This window comes from Lepeophtheirus salmonis, chromosome 5, assembly GCF_016086655.4.
Source record: "Lepeophtheirus salmonis chromosome 5, UVic_Lsal_1.4, whole genome shotgun sequence".
Classification (NCBI taxonomy): Eukaryota; Metazoa; Arthropoda; class Copepoda; order Siphonostomatoida; family Caligidae; genus Lepeophtheirus; species Lepeophtheirus salmonis.
Window position 1 is genome coordinate 50,729,283 of NC_052135.2, and position 23,168 is coordinate 50,752,450.

The following is a 23,168-nucleotide window of genomic DNA, read 5'->3' on the forward strand; positions in this document are numbered from 1 at the left end:
GGAAAAAGTAATACAAATTTATATAAATGAGCAAAAATTCCAGCAATTTTATCGATCCTCCAAAATGGCGAGCGCCCCTGCTCTTGGTTGTTATTCAAACTATTGAGTACACTCTTGCTCAAGAGTTTTGAGCGGCGCTCGATTGAGCGCTGCTCACTAATGCTTTGTAGATATAGTATATATTTAAGTCCCAACTTTTCAATCTGCGATATTCTTACAATGCTTTATGTACATATTGCTGAACAACTTTACAGTTTCGAAAAGCAGCACTTTTTCTGCTTCTGAACGACGCAACTACTGGAAAAGTAGCCTTTGCAAGATTGGGTTCAAAATCTTCTATGAACTTATGGTTAAGAAATATAAAAACCCGAACAACAGATAACACAAGGAAGTCAAAAAAGGCGTGTATTTCATCCGAACGACGCAAACATATATTTATTAAACGAGTATTTAATAACGCTATATAGTGTAATAACACCAAAAACAGGCTTATAAATATATATATAAGATTAACCTAACTCTAGCTCTTCCCCTGCAGACACCCCTACCTTTCTCGGTATTTTTTTTTTAATTCTGGGATCCCATCAAATATTTTGATGTCCTTAATAAATAATTAAATACTATAACATTTTTATACTTGAAGAAGAAATAATAAAATTTAAAGCAAGTCAACCCATACAATATAATTTTATCAACATCACTAATAGTGCCCGGGTTAGATTTTTTTTACCCCACAGGTTCCACTTTGTTGAGTCTCATTTATTAACAACTCATATACTGCATCATTTACAAAGCATAGAACGTTTAATCTTTAAACGGATTTATTCTTCACTTAATGTATTCAACAGAAATTCAATAAATTATATATTATAAATGAAGCTAATTTTATGAAACACAGAGAAATCCCGATCCTAGAAGGGAACCCCTAATGTGGACCCCCTTTATCAATGACAATAAGGTAAACAAATAAAATAAATCCTAGTACTATATTTCTATTTGAATCAGTCAATGTTCTGATAACCTTTTATGAATAAAAGATATTAATCAATTACGAATGAATAGCTAATTATTAAAGAAATTTTATGTACAATAAATGCAATAAAAAAATATAAACTATGTTCATAGTAACCGAAATCATAATAATGACTGCAGAATTTAAAAATTTTTAAGGAATGGAAAGTTTAATCTAGAATTGATACAATTCATTGACAAAATATAATTTAATAAAATTAATAATCATTTACAGATGAATTAATTCATTGTTATTAAAATGATCTCTATGCTTTAACTGAGAGGAGATGAAACTTCTAGACTTGCATTATTAAATAATCCTGAGAAGGAAAAAGAGGAAGAGACTGTTGAAGCACCTGTGGTGTGAGGAGGTGAGACTTTATTCCGCACAATTATTTCCTTGAGGAACTCTCGACCCTCCTCATCCATATTATCATTATCGGTTGGATCGATTAATGTAAAACGATTTTGACGTCCTGACTCTCCAATTTTATTTTCATCCATTCTGAAAAATAATGAAAAAGGATTTTTTAATGATAATTAAAAACTAAGAACTTTCAAAAGCTTATTATTGATGGAGTCATTAAAAATTAAAATAATTGAATTCACCGAATGCTACATTAAAATCTGAACACTTTGAATTTTAAAATTCAACAAGATATAATTTATTAATTAGCTATAGAACGATTATAATAATTAGATAATTTCAATTTTTGTATATTTTTTTTAAATTATTTCATCCATTTTGCACTTGTAAATATCAATTAAAATTCTAAAAATACTTCTATAAATCTAAGACTTCGAGAAAACATAGATCCTTATTTAATCTTAAAAACATGGATTTGGGCTATGAGCAAGATATGATTTGTTATCCTTATACAAAAATATTAAAATTGGAAGGAAAAAAAGAACCCAGGAAATCAAAAGGAAAACCACGGAACGACTTTGAAGCAAACGCAGGGGTCCTGCACGAATATATTTTGGGGGGAGATCTTGGTTTTTGGAATTTTTGGAAAAAAAAACGGAAAAATTTCGGAAAATAATTTGAAAAGTTATATATATTTTTTTTTAAGTTGAAAAATTGAATTTCTTTGAAACGAATTTCAGAAATTAAATTTCTTATGTTATTTTTTTCCAAAAAAATGTTCAAAAATCCATAACTATTTGCAAAAAGTTAAATTAGATCAACTTAAATGGGAATTTAATCAGATTTAATGTTTCAGAAAAGTATTGACGATAAAATGTAGATTCAAAGGAATAAGAAGCATTTTTATAAATCTCGGGGTTACCACTAACGGAGGAGGGTTAAGGATAAAATAAACACTTCTTTCTTCTTCTTTTTTTTATCAGGGGAGAGATAGCTACCTGACATCTACTAGGGTGGCCTCAAAAGTTTCCCAATTAACAATGATACAAAACATTTTTTCTTAATTCATATTTTTCAACATAGTCTCCTTGTTGAACCTACACACTTTCCCCAGCGATGCTCCCATCTCTTAAACCCATCCAAATAGTACTCGACGTTTTTCTCTGAAAAATAACTTTTCACAAAACACTTTTGTTTTTGGCTCAATTACACCTAATTGGATTGACTTAGACACTTCAAATTTTGACATTTCTTGGGGAGTTATCTTCTATATTATTCCAGCAAAATTTGTTTTTTTAGCCAACGCCTAATTATTCCAGGCAATGCCGCTAGTATATCTACACTATTAAAGCAAAATTCATCGACACCTAATAACCTGAGTATTACCTCTAGTAATTAATATAAAAAAATTACTTTGCAATTGAGCAATATGTAATAACTTATTATACAGGGTGGTTCAAGTCAATGCGGACCATCTTTAACTGTATCCTGATCAATAAGGGAAGCAAGTAGAGATTTGAAATTTTATTTACAAGTTCTAATAATAAAAATAAACTCATTCAATACCAGTAAAAGGATTAATACACACTGGTTTAACGGGACAAACCCGTGATATATTTGACTTCTTCTGCAATATGTACGAGGCTGGGAAGCAAAACATGGTCTGTTAATTAATGTTAAATTTCTCATTTATATAGGAAGGTTTAGTGATTATTTTTTGACATTCTGGTTTAGCCATACTTTATGCATTAACAAACTATAATAAGCATTTGGTCATTTCGTGATCACGAATGAACAAAAAGTCAAAAGGCAGCGCATCTAAGATATTCTAGATGTTGAATTTTAGATGGCGAAAATTATAGAGATTGTGAATTGCTCAAGGAGTATGGGTTTCAAGATGGTCAAGATGAAGAGGACCTCTCCAGGAAAGTAGGAAGTAGATAGCGCAATTTAAAGAGAGATCAGGAGGTCCTGACCAGCTTGGAGTAGAATTTCATGGAGGACCCTGCCAAATCTATGGATCTCCTCGCCAACGACTTCTCTGTGGCTGCTAGGATCAGGAGGGCCGTGAAGGGCGACTTTGGATTTTCATCATACACAAGGACCCAACACCGACTTCTGACAGAGGTCATGAAGGCCAGGAGGCTCGAGAGGTGTAAGAAAATCCTATCATGGATCAAGGCAAATGGATCTAAAGAGATATGGCCCCTTCCTCACCTAATTTGAACCTGTCTTACTTTGCTGTGTTGGGCAATTTTGAGAGGGAAACAAACAAAACTCCACACCCAAATTTGGACTCACTGAAGGCTGCCATAGTGGCTGCATGGAACAACTTGTCTGAGGAGTTTGTCATCAACTCCTGTAAGGTCTTCCAGCGACGTATAAAGGCTGTGATGGATGCTGAAGGTGGCCATATTGAGTGACCCAGTTTCCAAAGGTCCTGTTTAGAAGTTTTTTTAATATCGAAAATAAAAAACTGTTGAAATATTTCTAAAGTCACCTCTAGAGTCCACGTATGGCTGCACACCCATGTACTTTTATTGGGTTTTTTCTAATTTGATATGTTCATGAGTTACTCATGAAGAAAAACTGTTGACACACTTAGAAAAATAAAATATTTTCATATTTTTTGTTTAACATATGTATAATAATATTCAAAGCATCTGATAGTATAAAAACACAAATTTATATGGAACACATAACAAGATCAAAGAAAAAGATGTTACTCAAACAAGTTTATGATTCTGTGTCATTGCCCCTAATAACACTGTTCAAGAGCAAAAATGTTACAAGAACAGCATATGCTCAACTTAATAGAATTTGATCCAATGATTCCAAATATGGATATATTTTTTCTTTGATAGACTCATGGTCCTCAGAAAAAGGCAAAAAAAGTTACTATTTTCGGCTATTTTTAAGGTTCTAAGCTTTTTTAAGGGTCTGGGGTTGAAGATAGAGATAAATTATGTAAATATATTTCAATGCCTAATCTAAAAAAATATAAAATCATCTTTAAAATGTCAGAATCATTCTTATAACTCGAGTTATCTTTGTTTAAATTTGAAAATATGTGGGGTTTTTTTTATTCAGAGGCACATAGTTTCAAGACACAGGAAAAAATATTCAGAAATTTTGAAATTATCTCATTTGATAGATGAAGGTTAAACTTCAAAGTTCGCGGCAACATATATTTGTTGCTAGATTTTTTGTTGTTGTTGTCTTATTACATTCGAAAAAGAACATATATACTCATGAGTCATCAGCTGTTATGATCCTTTTAAGCAAATCAGGATCACCATTGACGTCTATCAACAGGTCATTAGCGATGCTCATGCGACGATTCTTTTTGTCAAGTTTTTTGGAGCAGTTAATTGCATTTTTTACGAAAAATGTCAAGCAAATTCTTTGATTCATGTTTTTTTCAATAACAAATAACTGACTATTATAGCGAATAGATTTTACTAAAATGTTTCCTTTTGTATCACTAATGAATTTATCCAAGGTACTCTTCAGGTTCAAAATTTCAATGTATGATTAAACAAAAGATAAAGGAATCCTTTCTCAATGCATAGCTTTAATAGAGTGAATATATGTATCTAAAGAGAGTTCAATGCACTTACCTATCAAAAATAACCCCATCCACGCCAATTTGTTTTAAGTACTCCACTGTTTCCTTATCATTTTTGTCATCTGTCCAACAAAAAAGAACACGATTTTTTGATTTTACTAATTGAACTTGTGTTGGATCTCTTTGAATATCTTCAGCCATAGCATTTATTCCTAAAATGTCTTGCATTTCCACAAAGTATGATCCTTTATCTATACTCCATGTTCGTGCATCCAGATATTGCTCATATTTCGTGTTGATTCCAACAGTCAATAGCAACACCGGATATTGGTTTTGCTTCTTTCGAAACCTAAAACGCAAAAACATAAAAATGAATATGTATATCAGGCCATCCGCAGGATTATATTGGGAGGGGGGATTTTAAAAATCCACAACTATTCATAAAAAACTAATTTAATTAGAAAAGAAATCAAAAATCCATAGCTATTTACACAAAATTGCAAAAATCCACAGCTGTTCACAAAAATTTAATTTTTTGGGAAACAAAAATTGATCAATTTAATTTTTGGGGGCTACAGGCACTCCAGCCCACCCTTTGTAGAAACCCCTGTATATATTGTGTACAAGTTACAATTTATCTGTCTTACTACGCATTATTTACTTATATCATCAGTCATATTAATTAATAACTATGAATTGACGTTATCATTCCATTTTCATCTATTAAAATTACGCATGAATTATTTTTTTTACAAGAAATATAACTGTCAGCACTTCAACTGAATAATGTGACGCAATCAGTAATTTCCATCAAAATAGTCAAAAATTATACCATTAATACCGAGTGATTCATTAAAATCTGAACACTGATTTTTAAACTTCGACAAGATATAATTTATTAATTAACAATAAAATTTCAACAAAATATGTGTCTGAGCTCTCATAATCATTAATGTTTTCGCCCTTAACGGCAAAAATGGCTTCCAGTCGGTGGCGGAAGGCCGGGCACCCACTGCAGATGTAGTCATCTGTCATGCCATCCCAGTGCTGGCTGACAGCAGCTTTGAGGGGCTCGGTGTTTGAATGACGGACACTGCAGGTCTTCCCATTGACATGCACCTAAAAGGGGTTGGCATAAGGACTGTAGAGGGCCAAAATTTCCTTCTTCCTCTCCAACTTGCTGACCGCCAGTTGCATTCAACTACTTGAAATGTTAATTCGTCGATCACGTTCAAGCTTCATTTTTCCAACTTGCACGTAAGTTAGAGAGCTCAGGTTTGTTTTATTTTGTAACTAATTGGTTATGCTTTAATATATCGAAATATGGATTAATTTTAATCCCTTAACCGTCATTAATTGATGAATTAGCCATTGTTCAGATTACAATGGACCACCCGGTATAATAACCATCAATGGAGTATCCAATTATTGTATTATCCTCATTACAAGTCTTATTTTTGGGATGTAACTTATAAATTTGCTTATACAAGTTACAACTTGTACAGAATATATGCAAAAATAATGATACTAAAAACCAACATACACTGTACAAATATCTGGATTGAACGATGAAAATACAATTGGCCTTGATTTCCCATTCGCAAGAACAGTTTTGATAACGGTATCAGCAAACAAATTAATTTCGAAAGCACTATTATTCTCTCTTTTACCATCCTTGAGTTCAATATCCCATTTCACTTCGATATTAAATCCTCCATCTTCACGTATCACATTCAATGCCTTCTCCAATGTTGGAAAAGCTTCATGATCCTCATCTTCTAAAAATTCTTTTAGACCAGAGTCTTTTTCGTGTTTATTGTGAATCTGAAAATATGAAGTAAAAGTTTTAACGTAAGAATTTAAAATATATGGTAATGAGTGGAAAATGAATTTGCTTCAATTGTACTTACTTTATATTTATGTAACTCCTCCAATGTTAGATTTTTCAGTGGCATTTCGACCAAAAACTTTTCATTCGTTTTTTTCTTGTGCATAACAGTTGTATATAGTACAAAATCATGATAGATTACAGGAATGAGATCTTTTGACAATTGAACATCAAATTCAACCATGTCAGCTCCATGATCAAAGGCGTTACGTAGTGAGGCAATGGAATTTTCTCTAATGGAAGCACAGCTGAAATATTTTGAAAAATGAATAATTCTATCACTTTAATAAATTTAATGCAATCTTTGTTACTCTTTTAAGTTGGAGAACGAGTTTCCAGATCCCCGGTGACCAACATCTAATCCTTTCCAAATTGATTTCCAATATGTTGCAAAACTAACGGCAAAATCACATTGAATATCCTTTAAAGGCTTGACTACTAAATAGCTGGCATTAAATTGACCTATCAACATTATACACGTTAAAGTAACAAAATTATTATAAATAACAATAATATGTGGTTCGTCAACATAAAAACAAGCTAGAATGATTTATTTTTTTCAAAATAGAATCTCATATTATCCCAAAATTAAGTCTTATAAATTAAATAAAGGCTCTAAACTATAGTTAAAATTCTTGGGTATTTCAATTAACTCCATATTTTATTTTAATATAAAGCCTATAATTAGCCAAAATATTTCAATTAAATATCATTTTTTGATTTTTGTTCAAATTGTTTTTGTATTAAATATATGTACTATATTATACCTATAGGTTGGAATCCTCTGGACACAATGGGTAGACTAATTTTCCCTTCAGTCGATTTAAGTTGATCTGGCATGACATAACATGAGCCAACATGTTTAGGAAGAATGTCATGCACCAGTTTTGGAGAGTCGTTAACGTAGAAGTCAACTAAAAATGCCTAAAAGAAATTACAAATATTGAAATAATCCTCGAATAGACATGGTTTGCAGTATATGTAATACATGGTTAAAAATTATGGTTAACTTAGAATATATAAATACTGAATTCATATTATCAATATTTTCGAAGACGAAGCCACACCGAGTTTAAATAATTATTCACAAATAAAAAGCCCTGCAAAAAATAAGCTTTAAACTTTCTTCAACAATGATGCTCAAAACTGGCTTATTCATGTTCTTTGAATAACAGAATTACAAAAATGATCCTATTATTTTGTTGGTATAATGTAATGGTGTGAGGATAGATGTCTGTCTCCGATTTAGTATAAGAATATTTTTATAGAAGAGTAGGGAAGTAATGATGTTGATCCTTGAGAATAACTCACCTTGTCCAATATATGAAAAAATATGTTAATATTTTTTATCAACCCAAGTTGATTATTTTTTTTAAATTCTGAAAAAGAAAGATGGGAAGAGAAATTTATTCCTGGTTTTATTTAATAATATGTAGTATTCATCATAAGTGATGTAAAAGCTGAATGATTGATAATAATGTATTGCCAAAATGCAGCCAAATTAAGAGGGATCCAATATTCAGGTGAGTTAACGTTTCTTATAAATATAAGGAGTTTCAAATTTATTTATTAATGTTTTCAGAAAAAAGAAAATGAAAGCTTAAAAAAGTTGACACACATTGAATAATTTAGTAATTTCTCAAAGGTTTATTTGCTAAGGATTTCTTATCAAAAATGGAAAAAAAATGAAGAATTTGATTAATAAAACAATCCTTTCCAACAAACAAAAAAAGATACTTAATAAGTATAGATTAATTGATGATGAAATTAGTATTTTTTATCGTTAACGTTCCTCCATTTTTTCCCCATTTCAATTAAATAATAGTATTAAATTAACACAGGGTAAAATTCTTTTTCTTTTTTCTGTGTAAGATCAGTGCAAAATTCGCTAAGCAATATCATTCTGAGAAAGGATAATATCCATAGGAGAAACTCCTAGCTACATCATATAAAACATTGTAAAGCTTTACCACTGTAGGAAGACTTAAAACGTAGGCTTGAATGGATATGAAATTTCCAGATATGTAGGGGACTCCAAATTGACTTTGAGGTCGTGGAACACATTTGTCAGCATTCAGTTCCTAAAAATTAAATGTAGAGCATTTTAAGTGAAATTATATACTTAGGACATCTTAAATAAATATAATTTTAAAAGTAGGGTAATTGTCCGTAAGTATATACCAGAGCTGAGACTAACATGTCGTTACCTTTATTGTATCAATCAACCTTTCCTCCAAAAAGAAGGAGAGAAAGACCCCGAAATCCTTTGGTAGCTAGCCAAATAAGCCAATCATACCTACCGCTTTACTCCCAGAGTTTCATTGTTATATTATTTCTCCATAATCCGACAATTTATTATAATATTGCTAAGTAATATTTTTATTAAGCGTAGCAATCATAGAGAATATACTATGGTTACAATACATTTGTATTTATATATGATAGCCAAATAATAAAAAGGTCAATATATATATAAATATACATCAACTACGAGGGATCAACAAGAAATTATATTCCTGTCTTTTTGGAAAAGGGGAAGAAGTATAGTATTTTTACTACTTCGTTTATTTATCAAACAGAATAAACTATGAAATAGCCATCACGTATCAAGTGAGACAAGATAATCGACAGCTGACAACAAAATACATAAGGTATTTTTGTGTTCGTGCGCTGTGAGGTGACGCCGTATTAAGACGCTAATTTGGGAGGATCAAGCCGATGAACATAAGTCACCACTCATATGTCTGAGTTCCATCCAGACCCTTCATTTCTAGGGTCGTTCATTAAAAATACTGTAATATGAAAATATTTACGATTTATGTTACCTAAAGGACTCTAGGGAAAGAGCGGTTAAGGGAAAAATAAACAACATAATCAGAAGACAAGGAAGACAATGTTCCTAGCACCGGCCTATAATATCGTGTTATTGTTGTGACGTAGTCACATTATTCTTCTCTTTTCACTCTTTGTTTCACTGGCTCCGTGTCTGGAGGAACATGTAGCAGCTTCTAATTTTAACCTAATCATAATTGAGAACTAGTAAATCCTACCTTCCTTGCCTTGAGTCCTTTAATGTTACCTCCTGCCATAAGTACTAGCAAATGAAAATTATTTAGATATTCCCCATTGATTTGTAAAAATTGTACTTGATGATCATAATTAATTATTGTTTGAATAAATCAATCGTGAATAGAGAGATTGGAAATAAACCACTTTTGAAGTAGTTCAACAAACTTACAACATCACAAAAATCAAGTTCCGAAAATTATTATTATTCGAAAAAAAAAATTATATTGCTTGAAATACTAATCTCGTAAGTCACCTCAATAGGTAAAAGTCAAATCAGTGATGTCGAAGTCCTAGTATAGTCCTGACTGAGGTGGTTTTAAGAGAGTTAAGGGGAATGAAACCCCTCGAGAATGTTCAAGAGTTCCTTCTCCTGACTTTTGAAAAACCCACAAAAACGTTTAAAAATTGCATGAATAGTAAATTTTTAATAAATAAAAATATTTTCAGGTCATCCCTCTAAAATTTTGGTCTAGAACCGCACTTGGACTCGAGTCTAAGGCCTTAGTCCACTATGCCGAGCAGTGGTCCTGCACTTATATTAGGACCTGCACTTATATTAGGACCCGCCCTTGATTGAAAAAATAAAATAAATTACTTTACTAAAAAATGGTAATTTGAGAAAAATGATAAATCTATTTTCTATAATGAAGGTCATTGTCCACATTAAATTTTCAAATAAAAAATTAAATATGAAATTATGTTCAAATTTTGAGAAAGAAAAAAAACAAAACCTGCAGAAATATATCTGAACCCCCCTTGACGAAAAAACCGACACTGGCTTTAGTTATTATCCTAATTCCTACCCAGATTAGGATTGGGGTCTTGTGGAATCCGTTTTTACATAGGATCTCGCAGTAATTAAGAACGGCTCTGCTCGAGTCAACATCTCTGACATAATACGTCGTTATATGTATATATATATACTTCTTTTTTTTCATAAACATATGGACATTTGTCCGTTCATTTGAGCAACGTTAATTTCAGCGAGCGTCATCTTAGCAACATTCATTTGAGCAATTATTTATTTGGGGGATCTTTTCCCCAGCTTCGTTCATTTCAGCGACATTTTAATTATTAACAATATGAATGACGACATTATTAAATTTCATCACTCATCAGAGCAGTGTTTAAAATCTAATGGAAGAAATCTAGCTGGAGCAACTGAGTTTTTTTTTCTCAGATTTCGTCTCGACTCATCAAACTTCTGAGAGGGATGAATTTACAGAACTTATCGAGTGGGATGGAATTCTAACACTTCGATCTATATGTACGTGGGGAGTAGAATCTTTAAAAAAGGATGCTCATTCTCCGATAATTTTCGTTGTCAAATGTGAGGATAGTAAAAATTGATTCAGGAGCCATTTTTTGACTTTGTTCAAAACGATATTTGATTTTGTTCTTTTTAGGAAAAGGCTTCACGGGAATTGAGACGGATCTTTTTGGGCGCTCATTTATCAATATGTAAGCTTCATTGAATGAATAAATATTCAACATTCTTAATTAAAGGACAAAATAAACTATAGATAGTCCTTATAGTCTATATAGTTACTCGATGTTCACTATATGAAAATCAAGATGCCGCTGAAATCAACGACGCTGAAAAGAAGTGCGCTCTAATAAATACTTGCTCAAATGAATGCACAGCATATGGTGTCATTAATAAATCATACTCTATAATACTCACTGCAACTTCAATGATGGGCCAAGCTTTGTTTGTATGCCTTTGATCCGAGTAAACATCAATACTCTCTTCAAAATCAAAACTTGATACATGATTGCAATTAATAGTTTCTATACCAGAAACTTTAACAAAATGAGTTTTATTTAAATGTTTCTTTTTCCAAAGTACCACAGCATCTCCTTGAAGTTTAAATTCAACATATGTTTCTTGTGTGAGCCAGCCACTTTGACGAGTATTGCATTCAGGCTGTCTTGAGAAGTGTCCAAAGGTTTCATTTATATACTCAATATCTGTGTCAAATCAAAAGAGACAGGTTGTTAGTACTACTTCTCATTAATTGCTATTTATTACTTTTAGATGATATTTTACGAGGAGTTAAATCGGTTTCCCATTCTCGAACAACAACTGTTGGCTCTTTTTTATCTTCATTTTCGACAAAGTAACACACGCAGTAGCGATAGTAAGTAATTTTATTAGCTGAGATAGGAAGTTCAATTTCCCAAGGTTCGCTAGGAGAAGATGGGCTTGGTAGAGGAACAACCCTTTGAACCTGCCATTTTCCTAAAGAAGGTTCGGATCCCGTAATACACATACTTTCTCCATCTAATAGAAGTTTATCACAACGAACAGAAAATTTCCATTTTCTAGTATCCATCCTTTGAGATGAAGTATTTAATGCCTAAAAGAACAAATGTCCAATGATAAATTAATTCATCATTAGGGATTACTTACAGTATAAATACAAATACAAACAAGAAATAATTATATATATATATATTTTTTAAATGTATTCATTAGCAAGAATCACGAGTGAAGTGACACATGAATATATCAAAACACTGAAATAAAATAAATTGAACAAATGTTTGAAAAAGCTTCACATATTTACATAATATCCAAAGCAATAAATGTCCTCATTAAAATATTGACATTATTGAAATATTGATTTACTTATGTCATCTTATTCCTAAAACGCAAATTATAATAGTAATGTGGGCATTCAACACAAAAATAAGTTAAAATTATTTTAAACATTTCTACTAACAAAATATTTGGATCAATGCACTTAAAGTACCAACGTGGCCAAAATTAAAAACTGATAGATTTGATTTGAAAGACCATATCGGAGTCAAATTAAGTCATATAAATCCAATGAAGGTTTTAAACTGTAGTTAATATTTTTGTATATATCAAATCATCCCAGAAATTTGTATACAAAATCTAAAATTGACCTAAAAATGTCCATGAAATATTGGGTTGTATGTAGACCGGACCATTTAGTCATTTCTATTATGCAAATTTGGCTTCTTCTTAGTAACTCACTGGACTTTTTCTAAAAATATTGTATGGTTTTGATTTATACATATTTTTTGAGCTAGTAACCCAAGCTTTTAGTTAATCTTTAAGCAGCCCTCATCTTTAAAAAGGTTTGTGACCCCAAGGTTAATAGAAATAAAAGGTTGGATCATCATGTAATGGGGTTTGCTAGAATTTTCAATTTGATGTACCGTACCGACTGCTTGACAAGACAGACAGATTTTGACCAAACACAAAAACAATCATTATATGACGTCACTATTAAAAGCGTGGAGGAAGTCTAAAATTATTCGTACACGCTTTATGATATAACCTTGTATTTCTATTAACCTAGGTTGACCCCTAATTTAGAAGAACATTCTCCAATATTTTATGAGTTATTAAATATTCAAAGATGTAAATACTCACATTTAAAAAAAATTTGTCAGAAAATACAAATGTAATAATTTTTATGGAACGACGTAGCTCAATAAACGATGAGGTCGGGAGAAATTATTCTCTTGAACTATTGTTCACACCCCCGTCGTTCCCAGAGAAGAAAATATACATTATGTATATGGGCTTCAAAGAAGATTCATAGGTCAGATGAAGTAAATGTAATACTATAATGTTTAATAATAAGTTATACTTTATCAGTGCAACTCCATTTCACCAATTAAAGAAACATAAAAAAAATGCATGGAGCATGGGGCAAAAAAGTTATTCCTTAATTGTTCCAGTTTTTACAGACATTTATAAATTGAGTACTTTTCGCAAAACAGATGTATAGGTATTAATTAATTAATAATCAATGAAACATTATATATATGTTGGACTTAAAGTAAGAAATCAGTTAGGTTCCAACACGTTTGTTAGTTGTGTTGGCATGCAACACAACTCGTGGGTCGGGATATCGACCGGGGTTACAGTGGATGGGATCCCTGATTGTAATGTATGAATTGAAAAAATACCCTTACTCTTAATCAAGCCCTGTGGACATACTGCATATCCCATGAGCCGAGCATCAATTTGTGTCTCTGGAAAGGGTCTCAGAAAATAATGTGAAATTTATTATTTTAATGATTTTGCACATTAACTATCTTTTTCAGTTATTATGCACAATACCTAGTTATTATGCACATTTACGGTCTAGTTCAGTTATTATGCACATTAACTAGTTATTTCGCATATTAACGGGTTTCTTACTTTAACTGCAACATATATATATAAACAATAATTACTTTTTACGTTGTTCCGACTGTTCCCACTGCGATATCAATGGATTACTGGCTAACCAATTCAATAAAATCAGTGCGTAATAATAATAGTCATTTCCCAACACGGCAACATTTGGATAGTTTCAATGCCTGTTTAAATTTAGGCAAAGTGACGCAATTTACCTGACCACATGACATAATATATATATTTTGTTAAATATGTGTTTTAAATCAATACATATACGGGATACAGGCTAAGATTATCACTAGACTTAAGATTTGTGAATGATTGTTATATCACTCAAAAAATTGCCCACTTTGACCTTTTGGGGGAAAATTGCTCATTTAGCCCTTTTTAGTGTGAAAATTGCTCATTTTTCTAAACTAGTACGAAATAAATATAAAAAAAATTGGATTCTAGTTAGGTTACAAAATAGCTTTTGATAATTATTTGATAATATTTTTAGAAGGAAAATCCACCTGCAAAAACCCTCGTTCATTAGGCTCTCTTTTTGGAGGTAAAACTATGTTTATGATACAATCATGGTAATGATTACATGACTGGATTTGTGAGGGAGCCGTATTCTGACAACAGCCAATTAGAGAAAGTAGAAATTTTGCCCAAAATTGACTTTTGAATAATCCCCCTTGAATTTTGCAACAAAGGAGAAATAATTGTGCGCCAAATTGCGAAATCCTGAACTTCGATTTATGAAAGAGGTTGGACTAATAATCAGTGGTGGTGAGGATGACATGCCTCTTTCTATCAAGACTCCTGACGATCTCAAACTTCAAATTAAAACCTACCAATACTGATATAAGGCAAAAATTAACGGAAGTAAATCTTTTTAAAATTTTGATTTGTCGATATAATAAAGCAAATTTGTGGAGTAAGTTGATCACCTAAAGTTAAGCCGGATAACAGGCAAAACATCTTTTTCCCTTGACAATAATGACGAGGCTACATTCTAGAAACAAGACATAATATTAACAAAACTTATTTTCCTTTGTGTTGCTGGTGGATCAGCTTACTTTTTCGTGGAACTTGGAACTTCGACTGATACATCCAATAAAATATTTATATATACCATCCAATAGTTAGGGAATAAAATAGCAAAGCATTTACCATTGTAAAGTTATTTATTTATTACCAAGGGTGAGGACTCAAAAATTTGAATCCTCTTCGAAGTCGTCTAGCCTCCGTTCTAAACGTCTGAATTTTATACTTAGCACCATTCGAAAGAAATGACAAAAAGCTACAAATTGATATTTGTTTTGTTTTTGTGAGATCAAAAATGTCCGAGCAACAAGCAAAACGGCAGAGGGTGTGTCATCTCCTCCCCACAAAAGTCGATCTACGACAAGAAGATGTTCATAATGAACACTATGAACATGAGAAATAATCATTTCTTGACTTAATCAAGAGCACAGGTCGGGGGAGCCTTTAGGAGTAAACATCCCTCTCAGGGCATGGTCCTAAGCGTCGTGGTTTCCAACAGCAGCAAGGCGTATTGAGGCCAAAAAGAAAGTTAACACAGAAGTCTACTACAAGGTCCGAAGATACCATGTCTTGCCATGGTTGAAGAGCACGTTCCCCACGAACAACTGTGTGTTTATCATAGACGGCGATCCGGTACACACGTCCTAGAATGTGCATCATTTCTGCAGGAAGAACATGGCTGCCTTCTGGCAGTCAGACTTCTGAACTTTGTTCTCACCCGACGTGAACTCCCCTAGACTTCGCTGTTTGGTACATCTTGGAGGGCAAGACGAACAAGACTTCTCACCCGAATCTCGATGCCTGAAGGCAGTGATCACTGAGGAAGGGAACAACTTCTCCAAGAACTTCGTCAAGGCTCGCTGTGCTTCTATTCGTCCCCGTACTGAAGCCATTGTTCAGAATGGAGGGAGACATATTGAATAAAAAGTTTACCAACGTTTGCTTCAAAGTTTGACGAAAAAATGACTCTAAATAAAAATATGTAGAAGAAAAAACGGCTTTTAAAATTTGCTAATTTTTGAGTCATCCCCTGTATACTACTGGTTATTTATTGCACTTGTTTTTTAAGAATGATCACCTTTCCCCAAACACGGTGATCAAATTACCCGAGTCATGGGTAAAGTTGAGTATTTTTTAATCAGTACAGAGATATCATATAGTGTAAAAATGTGTTTGGTGATATTGATTTTAATAGGATAGATATATTCGTCAAATAATATTTTAATGAATTAGTGGGGGAAAAATGATAAAAAAATCAAAAATTTAAAGCACTTTTAAAGTGCAAGCAAACATTTGCTCAATAATTTAATTTTGTCCACTAATAATATTTAATGGAAACTAAATTTTCATAAGTATGAGAGGTGAGTTTTTGTAGAAATTACACTCAATATATTATATAAGGTCAAAGTACAGGGGAAGGAATGCAATGCAATATGGCAGGAGTTCAAAAACTTTCCAGAATAGAAAATGACAAATGTATAGCTACGCTTTTAATAAAATATGACATTAATACAGAAGACTTAGTTAATGTCAACTATTTAATCTTGAATATGTGTTGCTATCCATGTAATTCAAGTTGAAAAAATACGTGGGCAGTGAGCAATAGGCATAAATTTAGTCTTTAAATGAAAATTCTACTATTAAACATTTTTTTTAAATGCATTTCTGTCAGGGAAAAAAATCATTACTTTTTATTCAGACATCATCAAAATTAATTAATTGAATCAAATTCCTTTAATGCAACTTTATATTATTCATTGATTTAAAAAAACTGCAAACACAAAAAGGTCATTAAAATAAGTTGAATAAGAAATTTTCAATACAGATCAACTCCAATTAAAATGCAATATATTAATAAATTGCAATCATGTTGACTTGTTGGTTGAGCAACATTTAGATCATAAAATCACCATGCCTTATACATCCAATGATTATTATTTTAATAGATTATGATGACGTGTAGATATTTCCCTTAAAATATTCTCACAATTAACCGAATCGTTGCTATTCGACACTTTATACCTATATATGAAACAAACAATAAACCGTGTTTCCTACTATATAATTTGTAAGGTAAAATATCTACATATTTCTCAATAATTTGTGACTCATTAATTAATAGATTTGATAAGAGATTTGGTGTGTGTTTAGTTTTTTTATGAGCTATACTACGAATGAATGGAAAAAATACTACGGCATTACCCCCATTTTTCGGCCAGAAATTGGGATCTCTGGAACCGAAAATACGCACTAGACCTCCCTTTTTTTCACCAATTCCCTACTTAATTATTACTTATTATTAAAGACTATAATTTAGAAGATCCAAAATAAAATGCTAAATAAAGTTTGACATTCAAATTCAAATTTCTTGGTGGAATAGAGATTTGTTAGAATCTTACGAGTACAAAAGTACTATATCAATTATAAGTAATAAATCATTGATTGTTCATATACTGTGCCGTCGACACTGAAGGATTTATTTTGTTTAACCAAGTGTACCCAGTTGGCTTACCTTAACAACAGTTTCTACTACATACCTACTTAATTGATTCATACTCATTCAAATAAAAATTACAAAGAATAAAAATTTGTTGTATCAAATTCATTAATTTCCTATATCTATACTTTTCTATCTTACAGCATATTTAATATCTAGTTGAGCCTATTGATAAAAACTTCTTGGTATAGAAAGAGAGAACGAAAAAGGAAGAATAATTAGAATGAGAGAGAGATGATTGTAGATTTTAGTAAACATGCCCGTTAATAGAAATCCATGTATTTCTATTAACTTTGGAAACTACAATATACACCAAATTTTTAGAGGGCCACTGTCAATTTTCTTTACAGAGTTGTATAGCTTGACATGACATATAATATATTAATGTATTATTTAAGTTTCTAATGACCTTTTTTTTTAATAAAAACCCAAAATTTGAAAATAATTTTTTGATGTTTTTTTTTAAGAAAGGAAAATTTATTGAACATATATTATTTATATTGAACAGAGGTTATGTTTTTTCCTCTTTTTGTATGTTTGTCTGTTGTTCAGTGGGATTACGGCAAAAGTCACAGATCGATTTTGATTTAACTTGATATGAAAACTATTTATGATCACAGTAAGAGACCATTAAATTTTGAGAGGTCAAGCTAGCACAAAACGTTATAAATACATAATCGACTATAATTTTGGAACTTATTGAGGTACAGAGTTCAAATAGGTGTTATTATTTAAGTTTAATAAAGATAATTCATATAGCAAAAAGGCCAAGGTCAAAATTAAAGTCAAAGTCACAAAAAAAGGTCAAAAACTTACAATCAACCATCACTTTTGAACAAATTGTGATACAGAGCTGAAATCATCTCTTTGTGGCACACGATAAACATACATAGTGATGAAAATTCAGTATAGAATGGGCATGTTAAAAAAAACAAAAATCAACATGGTAACCTAGACAATTTGAAGAATGTCTTGGAGTAGAGAAAGAATAATGTTCATGACGTTTCATTAGATAAGCTACAATCAGCTGTGACAAGGGGAGGAAGAAGAAAATGATAGAAAAAAGGATATTTGGTAGAATTACTCCGATGTCAATCCCCAATTATACTCTGACTCCAATAGGGATTTACAATTCTAACTCCGCAACAAATCCTCAGGGTTATGCACCATCTAAAATAAGAACACCCACATGTTCAATGAGGTTTTGAATATCATTGAATCTATTTAAAAAGGATGTTGACTACTCAGGAATTAAATAAATAGTGATGAAAATCCTTAGTACAATAAACATTTTTTAAAAAAACGAAAAACTAGATGGTAACCCTGACAATTAAAAGAATTTTTGGAGGAGAGAAAGAATAACGCTCATGACTAATTGTAAAAATTCAGTTTAGAATGGGCATGTTTAAAAAAAGAAACCAAAAACCAAGACGGTGACCCCGACAATTTGAAGAATGTCTTGGAGTAGAGAAAGAATAATGCTCATGATGTTTTATTAGATCAGCTACAATAATCTGTGACAAAGGAAGAAGGATATAAACAAGGACATATGCTAGAATTACTCTGATGTCAATCACTAATTCTATTCTGAATCCAAAAAGGACATACAACTATAGCTCCGCAACAAATCCTCGGAGTTACGTTCCGTCTTTTATGAGCACACACGAATATACAATCAGAGTTTGAATCTATTCAGGAAAGGATGTTCACTACTCAGGAATTAAATAATAATGACAACTGCTAAGGAAAATAAAATTCATTTTTCAGACTACCAATTTAAAACAACGGGCCAGCTGAAAAATAAACCGGATTTTCATTACTGGATATAACACATATTAACGAATGAATGCATAAGGTATTACATTTCATTAGATACAACATTCCACATTTTTAACATTGAGAAGAAGTATTTCATTTCGAAAAAATGACCATAGGCGGAGGTTTGCACTAACCGAGTGTCCATTATAGTTATTATTATTTCCATTGATAGCAATTCCGTGACTAAAGGGTGGAGGGAGTGGTGCTGTACCTCTGTCCCTTACTTAATTTTAATTTGTCTTGACTAAAAAAAATAAAGTCAAAAAAATTATTTCAAAATTGTCTAAGTTTTGTCGAAAAACCATCCTTCCACAAGAAAAATCTGGGTAATGACACGGCTTGGTAGTCTGACAGGTAGATTTAAAAATTAACGAATGCTAAGAATTTAGGATTTGTTTACAATTCGGAAGTTTAAGTAATTTTATAACTCAGTTGGGGCACAAATATTTTTTGAAAGGACTACGGCCCCTGGCACTCCATCCCTCAGTAGTAACAGTAATACTTAGATCCTATGAGGCAGTTTCTTAATGGGTTTAATAAGAACTTGAGTCCAGTCCAACAATCAGATTCATTATACATTATGAAAAAAATATGATCAAATTAAGTAATTCCAAAAATATACAACATATAAAATATTTAGAGAAATAAACCGTGTATAATCTTGTATCTAGCATTTTTAAGTGTAGTACATTCCAAATGCAATCTTTTAAAATTAATGTAAAATGATGTGTATGCTCCTAATAATTAATATAAACCCTTAAAAAGTATAAATAAGTATACGTGTGAAGGTCAAACATATGTACATTAACATTACAAAGAGTAGAAATTAAGTATTTTCAAAGTTACTGGGTAATATAAAAAAGGGTTTTTACTTTTTTTAAGAGTATCAAATAGTACGTGTTATATGCTATTAGCCTATTACTACAATATGATGAATATAAGGAGTCGAAACGGACACCTTTTTAGAAGCTCCATTAATTGATTCAATGGACAATGATTTTTAAAGGAATAATGTATAATGATTTCTTACCAAATAGTAAAAATCCTGGGAGTTCCAATGCAGTCCAAATATTATTATTATTTTTTCCTTTCTGTCTTCCTTCGAACGAAGAAAGGCAATGATTTGACAATATGAAAATATTTTTATTTAACTTCGTTGCCTAAACTGCCGATATATATAAATATATGTATGTGTGGTCGATGAATTTTATACTAGCTACTATGCGCTAGGATCGACTTTCCTTCTTTTCATTACGCCCCTGATAAAAGAAAGAAATGCTGAACTACGGAGCTAGAGAACTATTATACAGTTCTGTAACTAACAGTACTGTGACGATGGTTTTGTAACTGTTACCCCCTTACAAAATATATAAAAATTCGAAATATTATGGAGAAAAATGCTATTTATAGTAATATAAGAGTTATTTATTTAGCTGAAAGAAGACCTCTTTCAATAATAAGTATATTAAGGAGTGCGTTCTTTTGTGCTCTCGCTTTTTATGTAACTTTCGGGATAATAGCTTTAAGGAATAAATTACTACTATTCGTGAATATATTTGATGTTATCCCTACAAATTAAACATTTTAGTTACTATAAAATATATTTTGAAGGGAATTGTTCTTTAATACCACATACAATGCCTATTTGTATTTAATTTCAACAATGAATATGGGATTTCCCGATCAATAATTCTACAAAATATGGAATATAACTTAAATAGTTCTTCATTATACATTGATATATTTTGGAATATTTAATCCTTCTAATTCATTAAATATATATGTACAATAGACATTTATGACGAAAGTAAAAAAAAAACAACACAACGACACGAGTTTCCACTTTTCCTGTGATAGGTTCCAAGAATACTTGAGGTACAAATACAAGCAGGATTATGATCAAATACATAATTGTCACACTTATGAAGTGAGAGTTAATGGTTAATATGGTCCAAATATGATACAAACATCGTCTTTACACATCTCAATATTATGAATATAAGTAAAACAGGAGAGACAGAGGTCAACATAATAGAAGTACTGAATTAATTTTTTAGGGAAAATAGTTTATACATATGTACATGTACATAAGAGAGTTGTGAATTTGAAAAAATTCATCATGATTTGAGAACTCGTCTAGTGAAGAAGAAGATCAGATTTATACATTTTTAACTATAGGATAAACTAAGAAGCATTGCCCATTCGTAATAACAATATCTATCTTGTATGTGTAAATAATAAATTGAGTATTGATAAAATCTTTTTTCTTCTATTAACGATGAAAATCTCTTTCTCCAGAGTATCTATCATGCTTCCACTCCATAGCATCTACAGGATCTATTGGATCATTAAGAGAGAATTAGACCATCATAATAAAAATAACATTGTGATTATATATATATATATACCTCGGCGACTTCTGCGGAAAGGACCGCCCGAACTCCGACTGTCATAGGGTCTAGAGCGTGTATAGCCCCTTCCTCGATCTCTGGATGACTTGGCATTAAATCTACCGCGAGATGAATTGTGAATTAGATATTCATCTTCTCTTGTATCATGCTGGAAATAATAAATCTAATTCTATAATTGATTGAATCCCAATGACACGTACTTCATAATAGTTCCTTCCACGAGGTACAAATTCCGGGTTGACGTCCCATGGCTTCACATCTGGTCTGAAGCGTTCTAATTCCTGCCTTCCCAGAACGGGTCTTTCTTCGGCCTGGATCCTGAGGCCTAATCGAGAATGAATGGAAGATTTACGGCGGGAAGAAGGCTGTTCCTGGTGAAGGCGCTCTCTTAAATCGTCTTGAGCCCGCTTCTTCTTCTCGTAGCATTCCATAGGATCTGGACGCAGCGCTACAACTTCTTGTTGTTTGAGAGGGAGTGATGCCGCCCCTGCGACTGTGCCCGCGCCTACAGGTGGCATCACTTTCCGCCAACTCTTGATTTCATCTCGATCAAAAAGCCCTTTGCGCCCCTCTTTCTCCCTCCGAGGTAACAAGACTTTGAGAGGATCCTTGATGGACCTTTTGATGGGTCCAGAGCAGGCTTTACTCGATGGAATATGACGCCGGATGTCGATCTGGATCTTCTTTTGCTCCTTGAGTGGAATAGGATCGTTCTCAGGGCCTCGAAAGAGAGGGGTCTCACTGATGGCCGTGGTTTTGTGCATCTCTACTAACAAATCCTTTCACCTCTCGATCTACTCCATCCGCTAATCCAGACTGTTAATCAATAATACACTGACTCAACCCTAAGAGAAAAAGGCTACAGTTCAGTAAATTCTTAATAGTTATAAAAGAAAATAGAATAGACCTACTGGCTGCTCCCTACAGCCCAGGGCAGCTACAGTACAGCTTCTTCAGGCTTCACCATTCACGCTCTCCAAACCTCGTACTCGTACTTATAACAATTCAACAAGAAAAGAAAAAAAGACTCAAATCTGCAGCTGCAATTCCAAAATTGGGAATGACGTCAGATCTATTTATTTTATATTAGTTAGGGAAGACCGAAAAAGTTTGTTATGTTACTGAAGGCTGGGATTTAATATCATTTATAAGGTTAATAAAGATCTTTATTATTTCTCAGCTTAAGAATACTCTTGAATCTGGATTCAAGATATACCTTGTTAAATATTCTAGATTGCAAATTATTTGAATTTCGAACTGATATATTATAATAATGTCATTCAGAGATCTAAAGTCAATAAATACAAGTTTCAGTCCATATTAATATTATGTCTCGTTTCAAATT

General features: G+C 32.0%; 2 protein-coding genes across 6 annotated transcripts; both read right to left on the reverse strand.

Moving 5' to 3' along the window:
* Positions 1-1,048: 1,048 nt before the first annotated feature.
* On the reverse strand, positions 1,049-20,861 carry LOC121118824 (glycerophosphocholine phosphodiesterase GPCPD1). Of its 4 annotated transcripts, none has more exons than XM_040713423.2 (10): positions 20,443-20,861; positions 11,936-12,263; positions 11,588-11,874; positions 8,805-8,915; positions 7,602-7,758; positions 7,146-7,296; positions 6,857-7,082; positions 6,490-6,770; positions 4,999-5,295; positions 1,049-1,516 (listed from the first exon to the last, which is right to left on the reverse strand). In XM_040713423.2, exons 2-10 carry the CDS (start codon positions 12,237-12,239, stop codon positions 1,285-1,287), a joined length of 2,046 nt encoding a protein of 681 aa, XP_040569357.1. In that variant the 5' UTR covers positions 12,240-12,263; positions 20,443-20,861; the 3' UTR covers positions 1,049-1,284. The 4 variants fall into 4 exon arrangements, with proteins under 4 accessions (XP_040569357.1, XP_071744873.1, XP_040569359.1 ...); XM_071888772.1 differs by lacking the exon at positions 20,443-20,861 and adding an exon at positions 19,203-19,333; XM_040713425.2 differs by lacking the exon at positions 20,443-20,861 and adding an exon at positions 14,122-14,185.
* Positions 20,862-21,114: 253 nt separating this feature from the next.
* On the reverse strand, positions 21,115-22,762 carry LOC121118825 (uncharacterized). 2 transcript variants are annotated; one of them, XM_040713427.2, is made up of 3 exons: positions 22,024-22,762; positions 21,821-21,971; positions 21,115-21,749 (listed from the first exon to the last, which is right to left on the reverse strand). In XM_040713427.2, exons 1-3 carry the CDS (start codon positions 22,585-22,587, stop codon positions 21,685-21,687), a joined length of 780 nt encoding a protein of 259 aa, XP_040569361.1. In that variant the 5' UTR covers positions 22,588-22,762; the 3' UTR covers positions 21,115-21,684. The 2 variants fall into 2 exon arrangements, with proteins under 2 accessions (XP_040569361.1, XP_040569360.1); XM_040713426.2 differs by having other exon boundaries at positions 21,821-21,986; positions 22,024-22,736.
* Between the last annotated feature and the right edge of the window lie 406 nt (positions 22,763-23,168).

Excerpts from the sequence above, each read along its gene's own strand:
- LOC121118824 (XM_040713423.2), bottom strand. The coding sequence starts at position 12,239 with ATGGATACTAGAAAATGGAAATTTTCTGTTCGTTGTGATAAACTTCTA. Across the intron at positions 7,083-7,145 it reads TCGTTCTCCAACTTAAAAGA|CTGTGCTTCCATTAGAGAAA; the intron begins GTAACAAAGATT and ends AAAATATTTCAG. Across the intron at positions 6,771-6,856 it reads AGGAGTTACATAAATATAAA|ATTCACAATAAACACGAAAA; the intron begins GTAAGTACAATT and ends TCATATTTTCAG.
- LOC121118825 (XM_040713426.2), bottom strand. The coding sequence starts at position 22,587 with ATGCACAAAACCACGGCCATCAGTGAGACCCCTCTCTTTCGAGGCCCT. Across the intron at positions 21,987-22,023 it reads GTGGAAGGAACTATTATGAA|ATTTATTATTTCCAGCATGA; the intron begins GTACGTGTCATT and ends TTATAGAATTAG. Across the intron at positions 21,750-21,820 it reads TTTCCGCAGAAGTCGCCGAG|ATCCTGTAGATGCTATGGAG; the intron begins GTATATATATAT and ends ATGATCCAATAG.